Source organism: Canis lupus, chromosome 38 (assembly GCF_011100685.1).
Source record: "Canis lupus familiaris isolate Mischka breed German Shepherd chromosome 38, alternate assembly UU_Cfam_GSD_1.0, whole genome shotgun sequence".
Taxonomy (NCBI): domain Eukaryota; kingdom Metazoa; phylum Chordata; class Mammalia; order Carnivora; family Canidae; genus Canis; species Canis lupus.
This window is the reverse complement of record NC_049259.1, coordinates 1,677,102-1,694,278: the sequence shown is the minus strand read 5'-3', so window position 1 is coordinate 1,694,278 and position 17,177 is coordinate 1,677,102. Positions and strand designations below refer to the sequence as shown.

The 17,177-nt window shown below is 38.3% G+C and overlaps 1 protein-coding gene across 13 annotated transcripts in view; it reads right to left on the bottom strand.

Moving 5' to 3' along the window:
- Nucleotides 1-17,177, bottom strand: part of MDM4 (MDM4 regulator of p53) — a 66,409-nt gene that overhangs the window by 11,659 nt on the left and 37,573 nt on the right. For 2 of the 13 annotated variants that reach the window (XM_038585992.1, XM_038585994.1), the window contains exons 6-11: nucleotides 16,677-16,744; nucleotides 15,839-15,938; nucleotides 13,499-13,659; nucleotides 11,889-12,038; nucleotides 9,911-9,991; nucleotides 7,766-7,815 (exon numbers count right to left, since the gene is read on the bottom strand). In XM_038585992.1, coding sequence (XP_038441920.1) covers nucleotides 7,766-7,815; nucleotides 9,911-9,991; nucleotides 11,889-12,038; nucleotides 13,499-13,659; nucleotides 15,839-15,938; nucleotides 16,677-16,744 — 610 coding nt within the window. Of the gene's footprint in view, nucleotides 1-190; nucleotides 7,816-9,910; nucleotides 9,992-11,888; nucleotides 12,039-13,498; nucleotides 13,660-15,838; nucleotides 15,939-16,676; nucleotides 16,745-17,177 lie in introns of those variants that run through there. The other 11 variants (XM_038585989.1, XM_038585990.1, XM_038585995.1 and 8 more) reach the window with 10 other exon arrangements.

The following is a 17,177-nucleotide window of genomic DNA, read 5'->3' as shown; positions in this document are numbered from 1 at the left end:
AATGGCAAGCTAAAAATGAAACACAATACTCTCATAGGTAATTGGAGTACCAAAAGTCCCCATCAATTTTAAGTACAGTAACTTCTACTGCAAAATCTATTCTTTGTCCCCAAATCAGACTAAAGATTACATATAAAAACAAAGTGAGATTGTGCTATATACAAATTTCCCCAATGATGACACCACAAAATGGCAAAATGAAAAATATTTAATACACAAAAAAAGCAAACAGAATCAACTGGTATTAAGGGCCTTTCATAGTGCAAAAACCAGAAAGATACAGAGTCATTAACTTATTGGTGCTTAAAACTAGGCAAAAACATGTGAAAATGTCTCCTTTCCTTAGTGAGCTGGGGACTATTCAAAAAGTTATTTACATTGCTTTTTTCCTGCCCACTTTATGAAACCATATTTGCTGCACTCCTGTTGATTATGCTTACCTGATCAGATATGTTATTTGGGAAACTGCATGTTTTCTGTATAGTGACAGTGCATTTTAGGCAACCTACTCAAGTGCATGCAGAAAATTTTTGTCCATCCAGACCACAACAGAGCACTTCTACTATCCAAATTTACACACACTTCTCTCAGAACCTAGAAACAGAATTCTTTTCTAGTCAAGAGCTTCAGAGCAAGGAAAGGCTATATGAGTCAGAGGCGCAGGTACAAGGAAGCAACATAGGCTCTGCTAGGCAGGCACTTGAGGGGAGCTTGTGCTCACTTTCCAGGACATGAGGTATTCTGAATATATACCCCAGAGCTTGGTAGAGCCATTTTTTTTAACATGTCATTCAAGGCAGTGTATATAGGTTAAGCTGCTCCAGCATCCTTAGTTTCCATAACAAACTATGAGGTAGAAAGCGTAGTTATGTGTGTTCTGTTAAAAGGTAAGAAAAATGTCAAGAGTGGGACAGACGGTGGAAGGGCCTTACCCCTTTATCCCTATCCAAGGGACTTAACAGTGCCTTGCTACAGACTATGGACAAAGTCCTAGGCAGAGGCTGCTTAGAATTTCTACCTTGCCAAAGTGCCAAGGAACCCAGAAACATTTCATTCCCCTTTTAAAACCTTTTCTATTATTTTTAAAAGGAGGAAGGAAAAATATGAGAGGAGACATTTTATAAGGAAGTGAAAAACAAGGCAAATTATGGGGGGGAGGGGATGAAGAGCCTCCTGTAGGAAGAGGGAAGGCTGCCCTCAGTTTCTTAGTGCTGAGACAATAGGGGTGCTCTTTCCCGTTTCTCATCATGGACACAAAGGAAGCCTCAACTACAAGCTGTTTTTTATTAGATAGTAGCTCTGATGTCACAGCTTCTCTTCCTTATCCACCACCTACCTCCGCTAAAGAAAAAAATTCCCCAGAACTGACTGGAACAGAGGAATCTTATCCAAAGATACTATGGTTGCAGCAACCCAAGGGATGATACAGAAGGCCTCTGATATAAAAGTAATATCCAGAAGTAGATCACTTTGAACTCTGAGGAAAAAAGAGCAACAAAAAGGGAAGAAGGAAAAAAGGAGAAATCTATGACATTAGTTACTGTTAAAAAAAATGCCTTGGGATAAGACATTAGGTGCTCTAATAAATTGTCAGTGTCATAGGGATGTCAATTTTCAAGAAAGCATTTGCCAAATTATAGCAACTATTCTGAGAAAGGAATTGCTCTGACAGCACTATTTGACCCTTTTTAAGATCCCTGACCCATTCTACCCCCCAAGAAATGAGGACTACGCCTTGTTGCCCTATGCTCCCAGATGACACTGAATATGGATCCAGGGTGAAGAAAAACAATCTGCAGGAGAAGCAGCATGGAGGACTTCAGATAAGCTACCCAGAAGTATCAGCTACCTATGTCTGCAGACACACAAATCTGCAACATTTTCAGTCATTTGAAAAGCTCTGATACAGGCACAGTAAACCCAAGGGGTTCTTAATATTCTATTTTCTTTAACAATGCCACATTTGCCAACAATGACGTTACTTGGGATTGCACATTCCTTCTATCGAAAGATCTCAGAATGCTGGGGGGACCCGCTCCCATAGGAGAGAAGAGATCTGGTGGCTCCTTTAAAGGAAAACTGTAGCAATGGTGACCAAGGAAAGCACTGTCCACTGATAGGACATATCAGAGCAATCTGGAAAAAGTGTCCTCAAATTAGATCAGGGGGTCACCTGAACCACTATCTCAGACACTTTCAGTTTAGCTTTAGAGCCTCAGTATCTCTCCTCATATGCTAAACGGCAACTGTACTAATCACCATCTGGGAGTTTCCAGCAAAGTAACCTCAACATACCCTATGGCAGTGCAAAATTCCACACATTTGTAAACACTGTACTTATTGCTTTTGGCACAGGGAAGAGCTTATAGGTTCTTTATCTTTGAAGTGAAAGTTCAAAACATAGCTAGTTCCTATTCTATAGCCACTTTCAGCAAAGGCATTAGCAGTCTTGATACTATATGTGCATAATATATACCCATGAATGAAGAGAACCATCAAAATAAGTTTTTCTTTAGGATGCCAATCAACAATTTAAATGGATACTTGGCTAAAAGGAAAACAATGGCTTCACAGTATCTAAAGGCATGTACTTTCAGAAGTTCACATGACTCTGTGGGAAAAAAAAACAAATATCTGGTTAAGAAGTTTCCTCCTTTCTAAAGAGAACCAAGAGATAACGCTACGATAGTTTCGTAGAATCCAAGATCTAACATTCATCGATTTCTCATCAATGACTGTTCAAAGGAGCCAACAATGCACTGAATTAACATTTACAAAAAAATGTTACAAATGATCCTGACCTTTAAAAATAAATTCTTACAAACAACACAATGTTCCACAAAGCATTATATACACCTAAGTATACATAAATTATTATTAAAACAACTACATATTTCAAATGCTTGGCAGTGATTTCATCTTATATTAGAAAAGTTCATGGCAGTTTGTAAGCTGGCTCGGCAGACACAGACCCATTGGTTCAAGCCTAGGATTGTGAATCTTTGCTATTTCATAGGTGGACTGTGGGGAAATGGCAATATGCAGCTGAAGGCTTCGTCTTAAGATTTTCATAAAGTCTGATTTAAGTATTTAACACAAAAGCATAGCAAATATTATACGTATGGTGCAAGTACAGTAACTCATTCATTAACTCAATGAGACAGGAGACATTTTTGGTATAACCTAGAAATTCATGGTTTTTCTAAGGATTTGTCATTTTTGCTGAGCTTTCTGTCCAGGATAACATGGTCATACATATTAAATGGCAATTAAAATAAGAAATTTGGTGCTAGAGCACCTGGCTGGCTCAGTCAGTAGAGTATGAGTCTCTTGATCTCAAGCTCCACGCTGGGCGTAGAGATTTACTTTAAAAAAAAAAAAAAAAAAAAAAAAAAAAGGAAAGTAAAGAAATCTGGCGCTAATGCAGGATGATTTCATTAATCACAAGATCAATCACAAGTCTATGATGTGATGCAGCAGAAACAAACAATTCCACTGCACCTAGTTTAGCAGATCCTTTCCTCACAATCAAGATTTCAACTCAAGCACCTGAGAGAGGGGGAGACAAGGAGACAAGTCAGATGGGCCGCTGGAAAAGAGGGATAAACTGGCAGCTTATTCTAACCACAACTAAAAGATAAATGGTAGTGTGTAGAAATTAAGAGTTTATCTCAAAGAAGTAAAACTACGAAGACTTCACATACAAACCATGTTTCGCTTTCATGGCAGTGAGTAAAATAAAACTGTACCGCAGTGGCATTGAAAAAAAAAAACAAAATCAAAAATGAAATCAAGATGGTTTAAAGTCTCTTGCAAGTAAAGAACTGCTCTGACAACACTATTTGGCTCTTTGTAGGATCCTTGGCCCATTCTACCCCTAGAAATGAGGACTCCTCCTTGCTGTCCTATGCTCCCACAAGACATTAAATATAGATTCAGGGTGAAGCGGAGAAGCAGCATCCTAGACTTCAGATAAGCAATTGAGGAATATCAGCTCTTGCCCTATAAATTGCAGTCACTCACGAGGTTCCTGCTAGAGGGACAGTAAACCCACATGTAGTTTTATTCTAATATTCACAGCTCAAACATGCAGCTTGGGATCTTCTAAGCAAAGTATTTAGTGGTAACAGGAACTGTATAAAATCCCAAGTGAGCAAGGGGTAAAGGAAAGCTGAGTAGCATAAAGAAGATCCTGTGCTAGGCAAGGATGTATGAAAATTAACATCAAATATCTACAAATAAATACAATTTTTAAATTTTTCCTTAAGTTCTCAAAAAAACTGCAGCTTTACATAAGAGGAATCAGAGGGTACAAGTGCAGATCCCCAGCTCTTCCTTTCCATCCTTTAAGTCATCACCTGCAAAAGCCCCTAACTGGCAAAAATCAGACAAAATTAAGGGCTATCAAACTATTATGAAAAGAGAAGCACTAAGGACAAAATAGGGAAGAGAGACCTTTAGCTTGCTGCAGTGGCAGAGCATTCAGCAAGGTCGAATGGAGCACTGAAGTCTGACAACTTGCTCTACTTTGAGGGGGGAAAACTGTCCCTGGTACCTAAAGAGAGCAAGAGTTGGGTTTCCTTCCCTAAGAAGGAAGAATACTGGTTCAAAATGGTTCAGGTTCCTCTGCACCTTCATCTGTCCTCTCCCTTATCTGATTATATAAGAAAAGATGATATTTAGTGGACCTTTTCTCTTTGGGGAAAAGGTGTTTAAAGTCATTATTCTTCCTAAAGTCCTACTTTGGCTGCAAGTCACATTTTGTCAGATTTTAAGACGATGAGCATCTTGAATCCAAATTCAACAAACACCTTTTAAATATTTAGCAAATAATGAGGAGTATGGTTTCAGGATTTACAAGTGACTCGGGTTCTAGTAACAGTTGCATCACTAGCTGTGACTCTTGGCTATCATTTCATCTTTTAGCCTCAAGTGCAAAGTAACAGGGGTTGAGTAGAAGAGTGCATTCTAGTTTTAAACTTCTAGAACTTTTAACAAAACTCCCTGTCAAGAAATTAGGTATGATGCTAAAAGTGATCCTGTTCATTGTACTTCTTGTAAATGGGAAAACCCTTCCTCCTAGGGTAGGGCTTCCCAAAGTGTGGTCTGTGGACCACTTGATCAGTTACCAGGAATACATGTTCTAATGGAAGGATACCCCTGGTAGGGGGCAGGGAAGAGACGGAGAGACGGGGAGGCATTGTTTGAGTTTGGGTTTTTTTGTTTTTTTTTTTCCTTTTTTTTTTTTTTTGTAACTTCTGCTTTTCTTAACAAGCAACCCAGGTGATTTTTCAATCCATAAATTTGTTAATTCTAGGGCCATGGTCTTCAAAATCTCATATGCATACCCATGGGTATACATCAAGATTTCTTCCATGGGGAGGGGCACTTGGGTGGCTCAGTTAAGCAGCTGCCTTTGGCTCAGTTTGTGATCCCAGGGTCCTAGGATCCAGCCCCACATTGGGCTCCCTGATCAATGGGCAGCCTGCTTCTCCCTCTCCGCCACTTGCGCTCTCTCACATGTACTTACTCTCTCTCAAATAAATAAAATCTTTTTTTTTTTAAAGGATTTTTTTCCATGGGGACAGCAGACAAGGATATGGATAAGCACATCAGCTTAAAGATCTTCAATTTCCATATGTATTGCTCTAAGACTACGTGCTCAGATAAGGATTCTTCAGATCTAACATTTTTCTTTAATTATTTTCATTTTCACAACTGCTATGTTCCGAATTTCCAAAAGAAAGGCTGACTCTCGCCCATCTAGAATCTTACTATGGGGCATTGCCTCAGAATGTAAAAAACACTCTGGAGACAATCAAACAAAAGAACAACAACAACAAAACCAGAAAATTCTCAAGGGACAATGAGGACAGAGTAAAGCAGAGAGCTTAGTTTAAAACTCTGTACCACATCGATCTTAGGACTATAATTGAGAAGGTTGTGCCAGAAATGTGTTAATGCATTTATTTGAATTAAAAATAAAGTCAAACATCTTCTGCATGAAAATGAAATCTGATCTGGCTGGTGAATTTTAAAATGAGAACAGGCTTTGCTACTTTAAATGATAGGACTTTTCCTATAAATTCCATCAGCTAAACCTACAGCTAGCTCCAAGGCTTTGAGAAAAATATTTTTAAGGCACATATACAATATATTGGATAGAGTATCCTTTGTAAGTACTTAATTTTAAAAATTTAGAGGTCACATTAAACGCGTGCAAAAGGAAAACTAACCTAGAATGACAGCCAGGAAATGGGAGGAGGAACTGCTTAGAAAGGGGCACAGGTGAACACTCTAAGGGGACAGAAACGGTCCAGGGCTTGTTTTAGATTGGCTGCTCAGATGTCTACAACTCACCAGAAAAGAATATTGTTTGCTAATCATACCCCAAGGTGTAAAATGTGCAAAAGACTATATATATTTTTTCAAAATTCTTTCAGAGGTATGTTAGCAAAAATGCTCAATACTTGGAACGCCTGGGTGGCTCGGAGGTTGAGCATCTGCCTTCAACTCAGGGCATGATTCTGCGATTGAGTCCCACATCGGGCTCCCTGCAAAGAGCCTGCTTCTCCCTCTGCCTGTGTTTCTGCCTCTCTCTGTGTGTCTCTCATGAATAAATAAATCTTAAAAAAAAAAAAAAAAAAAGCAAGCTCAATAACAGTGTTCTAGGCACACATGGAAGAAATCTCGTTTTCAAGACTTTTCTTTTGGCTTATCCAAATTGTGCAGCCTGACTCCAACTATAAAGTGATCTACAGCACTACATAACTTCACTAATCAAATTACTTATGTATTTTTCATTGTTAGCTCTAATATTTTTCTAACAGCCACCCTATCTTGATGCCTAAGAACATTCCATAACAGAAAAAAAAAAGAACAGGGAATAAAATTAACTGAAGAAATAATAAATCTTCAAGTAACTTTGTAAGCGAGTGAATTAATGTACTTTTGTTTGTACTGGGAGTTGCTTTCTCCCAGATCCTCATCTTTAAAGAGAGTAAAAGTAATGAACGTATTGTTTCATGTTAACGGGAGTCCCCCAAATTGACAGTCTAGTTCTAAAGAACTCATTCTCAAAATTCCTCTACGTATAGAAGCAAAAATGTCGTGAAACACAGATGTTTACATAAATAAATAAACAGATGCAGTGGGTTATGCTGAGTAGAGATGCTGAATACTGACATTTTGATACATGCCCTAGCTCTGTTAGTATTTCTCTACAATTCACTGAGTCAGCTATGCTATAAAAACCTTAATCACCAACTGAATCTCTTTCTTGCATATAGGGCATGAAGCCCCAGCCTTCTTCAATCTTCTGGCACAGTGAAAACAAGTGACAAGATGGCCTGTCCTCCCATGAATAATGTTCCCGTCTCGTGGTCTTTTCTCACACAGACTACACGGCTTCAAGAGATTCTGGCAATCCTCCATGTTTTCTGTATCTGTTCTCTGTTCAAAAAGGTTATCTGATGGTTCTCCCATGCTTGATATGGTTTCTTGGCTTTCAGAACTGTGGGCCAAATCCAAGAATTCCACTGAGTTGCAGGGATCAAAAAGCTTGGGGTTTTTTTCTTCCTTTGTACATACATCTTTAGGCCTAACAACTGGAGCTGATATGGTTCTTCGGCAATCAGGGACATCAATGCCTTCATTTTCCTTCTTCTCGGGTATGGCAGTGATATCAGACGTGGAGAGAGAATGGGTTAACTTAGAGCAATCTGAATACCAATCCTTCCTCAATGCCCAGCAACGAAAACAGTACCTCTTGCTTGGAGAGTTAAATTTCTTGCACTCAGTACACTGCCACTCATCCTAAAACGACAAGTGCAGCCAATTAATAGTCAGTGGTGAACATGAAACTGAGAAAAAGGGAGAGTAGGCCAAATCTCAACATCTCACCAAGCTAGTCAGAATCCAGACATTCCACATCAGTGGTCTAGCCTTGCATGTGAACAAATCCCACAGCCACATGTAATAAAGTCTTGAGAAGTTTTACAAGGACAGTGACACAATAGCCATTTCTTTTTTTTTTTTTTTTTACAATAGCCATTTCAAGTCAAAATATGAAACAGCTATCTTTAAGAAAGCTAAACTCATTATTCTGGAGATCTAGCTAGTCTGGATGGAATTTACATTGCTTGCTTTTCCCTGCTGCCTTCTTTTTAGTTCATTTCTCATTGTACAACTTACTCTTTTATTGAGCAAGACACTAAAGAATGAAGAAAAGCTAACATTCCTTCCCATTAAGAAATGTTATGAAATTTGGCAAAAAGGAACCTAAAATTAAAATGAGGTTTGAAAACTACATTACTCAAGCTCTCACACTGCTCTCAGGATCAGAGGTTACAAACTCTATGCCTAAGCCCTACCCTCTGAAAAATGAATGTTCCATCCTTGGATGCCGGTAACTTTTTGCCTACTTCTCCATATTCAAATTAGGAGATACTAGAGCTCAACGAATTTTAAATGCCTTGCTTAATGCAAAGGTAGCTACCTAGAACAAGAGTATTTAATGTGGATAACTGCCTGGTTTTTTGACAGGACCAATGATTTGACACAGGCAGACTTGGTAATTTTCGGAATGAAGGCTGCACACTTCAAGTTTAGAAGGCATAACTCAACTGCCTAGGCCAAGAGACAGGGGACACAATAATCTATTAAACTGGATGGTCCTAGGGGCACCTGGGTGGCTCAGTGGTTGAGTATCTGCATCTGCTCAGGTCATGATCCCGGGGTCCTGGGATCGAGTCCCACATCAGGCTCCCCACAAAGAGCCTGCTTCACCCTCTGCCTATGTCTCTACCTCTCTGTCTCTCTCATGAACAAATAAAATCTTAAAGAAAAAAATGAAATGCTATACAGATACTCAAAAGGACTTCATAAAGACTTAGAACTCATAACTAATGGTGTGTCACAGTCTAATTGGCATCACTTTTTCTTCTTTAGTAGTACATAAAATAATAGGGCTTATTAAATTCAATGGCATCTTTGATTTGATGAAATACAGTCTATTTGCTTAAATAGGTTTTCTGGGCCCAAGTAGCCATAGAAGTCTGATTAAGATGGAAACACTTATCTCTGCTATTTGTATTATGGTCAAGAACACTTAATGGACCAATATATTCCACCTTATTACTTAGCTATGCACAGATTAATTTGCAATGCATTATCATAATGGTCAACAGTGGCGGGCTGGGAGTTGGGGGAGGATCAACACCAGAGACAACCTACAACTTTTCTATCCCCAAGCAGCAAACTGTAAAATCCCCTCCCTTCTCCTTCCCCCACCACCCTCCTTTCCAGCAAGTTAGCTGAGGGAAGCATTGAAAGGAAAGTGGAGAACTAGAATGAAAAAAGAAAAGCAAGGTAAGGTCTGAGTCTAAACATCAGTTGTCACATTTGGTGACAAATCCACACCTAATACCTAATAGCTTAATGTTACATGTTCATTTACTAGCCCTCCATTAGTGTAAACTTGTGTAGAAATTAAGTCATTTTCCATTAATTTGTTTTTAAGAAAGCAGTGAAAATATGATCTTTATCCTTGACAAAGAATTTTAGATAGCTTATAGATCTACCTATGGAGAGTTGTTTAGTGGGCAAAGTAGTACAGGACTATTTTAAATAACTCTGTGTATCCACTGCATCACATCCAAAGAATTTTGTTAGCAGGGAGAAGGGCATACAGACAGGCATTTAAGTCACCCCTTTCAAGGTGGGGAGAGGATTAGATCAACTTATTCTCCTCTTCTCCAAATTCTAATACCTCTAACAAGATATAGAGAAGCCAACATGTCTTAACATCAAGGAAAGGGAGATAGAAATGGGGGAAATGGCCTTCTGCAACACAAATGCACTGCTAGAACATTCTCAGTGAAGACGTGTGGTGCAAAACAGCTCCTCATACCTCAGAGGTAACTTCTACATCAGTATCGTCACTTATGGACTTAGAGTCCTCAAGGTCATCATTTTTCCCCACTTCAATCACCTGCAAGGCAAAGACATTTCATTAGTAAGGTTCACCTAGTTAAGATGAGGCTATAACCTGAGAGCAAAAGAGACAGAAGAGCTTCAATTTAAAGCTCACATTCTGCCTCTATCACTAGCACTTAAAAAAGAAAATGGCATAAATGACTGTGCATGCCCAGCTGGCAGCTCAGTAGAAGAAATGATTGAAAAGTGTGCAAAAGGGTCACCAAATACAAGAGGGTACCCAAATGTATGATCTGAATTAAAATAAACAGTATCAGAATAGGAAAGCTACAAATCGTTAAATGTGGAAATTTTTTATTTTGGGAATCTAGGCAGGCAGACACAAGAATAAGGACTGCATGAAAAAAATGAAGTGAAAGACACTACATAAAATAAGGACCTGAGATGTGAAGAATGAAAACAAAGTATTTTATGAAAAGTAAATTTCGTATTCAAAAGTAAACCTAAAAACAACAAAAAAGTAAAACTAGTTATGTGATACTCTGGTTTTCCTATAAAAATGTGCCCATGGACCAGGAAACAAAGTCAAGAAATATGGGAAGTATCTTCTAAATTTTTAAATTTAGAATTTAAAATTCTAAAAATTAAGACCCTATTTTGTGATCTAGTAAATGGAGTAAAATTAATTATGGCACAACTAGGAACCTCAGTATGGCACACAAGTTTCTCACACAAGTTCAAGTATTTAAGTCCCATCTCTCTCTTTTTTTTTTAAGATTTTATTTATTCATGATAGACATAGAGAGAGAGAGGGGGGGGGGGGGCAGAGAGAGAAGCAGGCTCCATGCCAGGAGCCTGATGCGGGACTCGATCCCGAGACTCCAGGACCACGCCCTAGGCCAAAGGCAGGTGCTAAACCGCTGCGCCACCCAGGGATCCCCCAGTCCCATCTCTCTCAATGGAAGTTTCCAAATGTCACCTTTGTCTTCTTTCAAGCCACTTGCAGTCTCTTCTAATGCTACTCATACAATTATTCTAGCAGGACCCACGCATCAATCTGCCTACAGACATACCAGGATATCCTTCAGGAACCCAAATCACTATGAAGATCTCCTAAAAAGATGAACCTATTTAGGTCTGTGTTTTGCTATATTTACTCAATAGATGTTTACTAAGAATCTTGTCAATGTCAACATTAGATCTGCTGTCCAATTTCTTTTGAGACTTGAGCACATGTTTCTATGACTCTTTACCTTGGTGTACTCACATCATGTGTATTCAGAGTTCTAATTCTCTTCTTTCCTCTTACTTAAACTCTAAGTTATGTAAGGAGAACTCACTTGTCTATTTCCATTTAGATATGAATGACTATGGAAGATACTGAGATGTCCAAGAACCAGGAAGTGTTTTTCCTACAGGCTGCTGTAGCCATTTAGAACTTTGCTTTGAAGGGGCACCTCGCTCAGTCTATTAAAGCATCTGCCTTTGGCTCAGGTGGTGATCCCAGAGTCCTAGAATCAAGCCCCACATCAGGCTCCCTGTTCAGCAGGAAGTCTGCTTCTCCCTCTCCCTCTGACCCTCCTCACCCAACATTTGTGCATGCTCTAATAAATAAACAAAATCTTTAAAACAACAAAAACAACAACAACTCTGCCCCTTATTAGCAAAGTAAGGTCTCCAGAATAAAAAACTCCACTTCTGAGAGATTAGACAAGTAGGAAAGGGCAGCTTCTTGGTTTTAAGGAAGAAGGAGTTATACCAATACAGTCCTATCCTATTTTTAAGACAGTGTATTTTTAAGACAATGTGAATCTTAAAACTGGATACAGGAAAACATTAAAAAGTAAAAGAGTGGTATTATGTGAGTCTTCTGTGGTACAGAGTCACATACCAGATCTGAACAGATTATACTATGTGCCCATAAATACAACATGAAATTTTTCCAAACATACCTTTTTGTCTCTTACTTTCCCTACTTCTTCACTTGTTTGTTCAGTGTCTGCAGCTTCAACTTTTATTCCCACACCAAACTGCTCTGATACAGATTCATTCAAAAACCACAAGTCATCTGTGGTGTCTGAAACAATAGCAGTACCTATATCCTAAAAGAAAAAAACAAATGTGAGTTTCTGTAGTCAGAGGCTTATCGATGACACTGAACCAACAGAAATGACCCAAAAGTCAGTATCTTCACACATCTCCAAAGAATACCTATAGCCTTTCTTCAGCAAACATCTATTTATTCAACAGGTACCTACCTAGCACCCACTATGTATAAACTAATGAATGGATATAGGGAGCCTGGCAAGGAATTTTCTATTTTAACAGTAAATAAGGTATAACATCTAAGAAACTGTACCAAAGAGCTCAAAAGTTAAAGACTCTGTAATTGCTCAAGTAAAAAAAAAAAAAAAAAAAAAAAAAAATCCGTTCCCTAAATTCCTTTCCAAAGATAGTACTCGAAGAATCTAGAAAACATTCCATTAACTGTGACATATTACTTCCTTTATGTTCAGTAATGTTTATTGAGGGGTGACTGGGTGGCTCAGCCAGTTAAGCATCCAACTCTTGACTTGGCCTCAGGTCATGATCTCAGGGTTGTGAGATCGAGCCCCATGTTGGGCTCTGTGCTCAGCAAGGAGTCTGAGATTCTCCATCCCTCTGTTCGCTCATTCTCTCTAAATTAATTACTTAATTAACATCTTTTTAAAAATGTTTACTGGAATATGAGAAATACTGATGGTAACTCGTATCTTCTATCCTCTTTCCTGGATTCCTGAACAACTTTAAATATAACCTTCTTTGTGCATTCACCTATGGATATTCCATGACATGCTTTTCTCCAATATTCCTAGGAAAGAACTTAGTATTTTGCCACTATTCTATATCCATTCATTTCCTGAGCAAAAACTCACTGAACTCCTATTGGGTGTCAGATACTTTCCTAGGTACAAGGTAACAGAATAGAGTGCCCTGGACTTACATTTCAGTGGGAGCAAATACATAAACAAAATAGAATAATAGTTTTTCAAAGTGAGAAGTGTAAGAGAGAATATAAAATAAGATAAAGGAATAGAATGATTATGGTTTAAGTTGGGGTGTTAACACCAGAAGTAATAAAAGTGGTTAGATTTTGGATTTGCTTTGGATAAAGAACTGATAACCTGAGTGTGATGTGTGACAGAGAAAGAAATCAATAATATCCCTTAGATTTGGCTGGAATAACTGGAGAGAAGGTAGATTTGTGAAAAAGGAAAGGCTAAATAGAAATGTATGGGGAAAAATTTAGAAAAAAAAAATCAAGAGCTCTGGTTTGAACATGTTAAATGTCAGATCATCTAACTGGAGGTGTTAAGTAGGCAGCTGAATTTAGAAGTTGGGCATTTAGAGAAGAGGTCAGGGCTGCAGATACAGATTTGAGCATCAGATGCACACAGATGGTACTTAAAGTCATAGCACTGAATGAGAATTCTTACAGAATGCAATGTGTGGTCAAGAGTAACCAAGAATGTTACTCTTCCATAAAAAAAACAAAAAGTTCCTCTTCAAATGTGACATTTACCTGATTTGTCTGTAAATCAGTCGAGCCATTACTTCTAGGTGTATAGTTGCTCCTCAGGTTTCCTAAAAACCACCAAGGCAGCCCAGCTACATCCCACTCCTCAAACCCAAGGTCCAGCTTAGATGTCTCATCTTGGGTTAAGTTTTTTATGAAGTCTTCATCTACAGCAGTCAAATGGAAAGGAAAGTAACTACGTACACAACACTAAGAATTAAAACTCACTTTGCAACACTTAACAATCTCTTTATAAGACAGGCAAAGAGAAATTTCTATGGCCAGTATGAAAGAAACCAAAATCAAGTATCTCAGTCACAGAGCCCAGACCACCTCTCGAATTTAGGCCTTGTTCATTAGCAAATGATCATCTGCTTCTAGTATCATTACTTATCAAAAAATCTAAACTCTGAAGGCATTCAAACAATGACATTGTTCTAAGAGGATTTCAAAATGGTCATTTACTGCCATGTTAGGCATTCATACCATGGCAATAACTAAAGAAAGACTTGCTCTAGTACATGATGCCTGATAATAGCTTAATTCACTGAACTGCAAATGGTGGTGGCAGAATGTCCAACCTGAGATAAAAGCAAGGCAGTCCAGACCAAATGGGCCTTCACAAGGTTGTCAAGGCAGTCTCACTGCTACCACATATTTATGGATGTTCCTCACAAATTCATGTTTGGATAGGTAACAACCATTACAGAACACTGAACTCTAGGTTGTCTAAGTAAATATATACCTATGTCCTTTCTGGATCAATGGGCTCTTTTGGAGTTATCTAAGATCTAGAAATATTGCAAACTCGAAACATAAGAAGGCACCACATATTCCAACTAAAAGATCTCGTGTTATACACCCGAAATGACATTCAAGGTGGTTACAAACATAAGTTTGTTGCTACCACACATCCCATCTTTTTTTGTTGTGCTTCCCTCCTTTCCTACTTTCTCCCTCTCCTCTACCTCTTCCAAATGCACCAGCCATGCCAATAGCAACCACAGGTGTTTTAATGTGCTGAGGTACATGTGCTTGAAATCTTTTGCAATGTCCCTGTCCCTGTCAGAACAAAAGATGACCTTACCTACTTACAAGTTATGTTGAACTCTGCCCATTAAATTCAGGGGAAAGTTCAGCTTTTTACTTACTCATTACTAAAATTATCAAAACCTAAATTCCTGAGATGATGCCATATTAAAGTTATCCTCGTCTAGTCAAGCTAACATCTTGTAAAGGGAACAGAAACATCTCTTCCATGTATACAAAGCCTGTCCTTTCTACCTACACACATTCCTGAAACTACTAAGCTCTTTACTCTCAAAATGTACAGCACAAACTACGTAATAGTCTCTTGAATTGGTGATTCTTATATTTCAAATAGCCTTCTGAGTAGCAAATTAGCAAGAATCTGCATTTAAGGAAAAAATTACACATTTAATACCATACAGACTGGAATAAGCTCCAAGGCAACTAGGTAGTTCAAAATTCAGTTGCATGATAAATGGATCCAATTTTAAACATATAAAACAATTTCAGCAGTATCACTTTCCGGGATGTTGTTAAAGTCTAACCTGTCATTGCTCCAAGTATGAGCCAGGTACCTAAACTAGAAACTATCATGCCATCTAATACCTCTGAGTAATTTATGATTTTATATACCTTTGTAGGAAAAAGTTTAGGAGGTATTTTCTAAAGCAGAGCTTGGGAAAAACTAAAATACTGGTTAACTCACTTAACCTGACCATAGCATATCAAGGGTGGATATTAAAGATCTTGAGGACCACCATCCAAGGGCAGAGGAACTACTTGGCTTCTAAGGTCTCTAAGGTCTCATTCTTGCTTAGACATACCAAGTATATATCATCTTGGCAAACTTCAAAACTCTACAAAATTAGCCTTTGCCTCAAGCAAACAAACCAAAATAAAAATCCTAACCAGACTGAATATATACAAGTATGTCAAGATTGAAAAGGCCAAGGCAGCTGATTTACCAGGTGGCAAACCGATAAATCTGCAGCAATCTTCTATTAGTATGTTAACCTTCCTAGTCTTGCTCCATCTCAGTAAACACAAGTTGCTAAAAGTGCACTACCATCTCTTCAAAGTTAACAATGGTCACTAAGCTTAAGAAAAAGTATTCTGAAAAGAATGAGTAAGTATGACATATGCTCCCTCCAACTTCATATGCAAAGAAAGTGCATTATTTTTTTTTTTGTGGTCTATAGAATGGTCTCAATTATAGATAGTGCTTAATGTGAATAAATCCCCTTTCTAGATGTCATCAACAAAAGAAGAGGAAAAAAAAGAAAGAAAAAGTCTGTATAGCTTTAATCCAAAACTTACCTTCTCTAGAATTTCTGCATTTATGTTGTGAGGTAGGCAGTGTAGGAATATTGCCTTCTTCCATTCTTTTCCTGGAACTGGAGCTTTCTTCTGCACTTTGCTGAAAAAAAGGGAAAGACTTCTATTAGTGCAGTAAAAATGACTGAGACCAGGGGATGTAGCAGTTCCATTCTGGCTCACCAGTTACTGTGCGGCACAATGGGTTACGCACGAGAAAGAGATCTCTGGAGTTCACAACAGTCATCAGATAAAGGCAACACCTCTCCTCAACCCACTGTGAGCAGAGCTAAGAGAATCCCAAACCTGGGGGGAAAAAAATCTCTGCACAAAAGGCCAAAATCTACTGTTAAAAACAGGCTATCAATCAATATAAAACCTCTAGACTATAAAATTAGGCATAATTCAGAAAACGTGTGAAACCCTCAGCACATACCAAAATGATCATAAAGTTTTCCCAGGTCTGGTTTGGGAAAGCTTTCAGAATGGTCTGACATGAACTTAACTGCAACAAGCCTGTTGAAGTCTAATAAAGCAGTTTTCTTCAAACGCCTATATACATATACCATCACACACACAGGCACACACAAACCCCAAAGAAAATGCAACTGGAGGAACTGAAGATCAGAAGTGCTACATCCCAAAGAAAGATTCAGAGACTGGAACTCTGTTATGGGCAGAACAGAGAAGTTTCACTCTGTCCCTGGTCTGTGAACTCCCAAGAACCTTTCTTATTAAATTCTTACCACATTTAGAGAAAGGTCTTGGGAGTCCAAGATCCATAGGTACAGAGAAGGGGCCACTCTGTACAACAAAAGAAGTCACCGTGTGGTGATTTTACCTTCAGTTGGTCTTGACTTGGAATATCCATACTGTGATCCTGTGCGAGAGCGAGAGTCTGAGCAGCATCTGGATAGCAAGTAAAACAAAAGGAAAACCTTCCCTGGTAATAACCATTCTTTCCACATAAAAAGGACCTCAGCAAACAACCCTGGAGCCAGGTTTGCTCCCTAAAGCTGTACTTCTCCATGTTGGTTGGACAAAGCTCTCATCCAAAAGGGAAAAATCAAAACTGATAAAAATGGTAAAGACCAAGACAGGCTATATTCAAAATGTATTACCAAAATGTAATCTGGAAGAAAATGAAAAATAACTAAAAATGTTCAGAGCAAAATTTCAAATTTTAATATGAAAGTGATTCCAACCAAGAAATAATGGAATATTTTTTATCATTTCTTCCCACAGGTAATCCACCTAACTTGTAAACAACAGCAAAAAAAGTTTGGCCCTTAATTTTTATTTTCAACTATTAAAAGTTATGCAGGCTTATGAAATCTGAAAA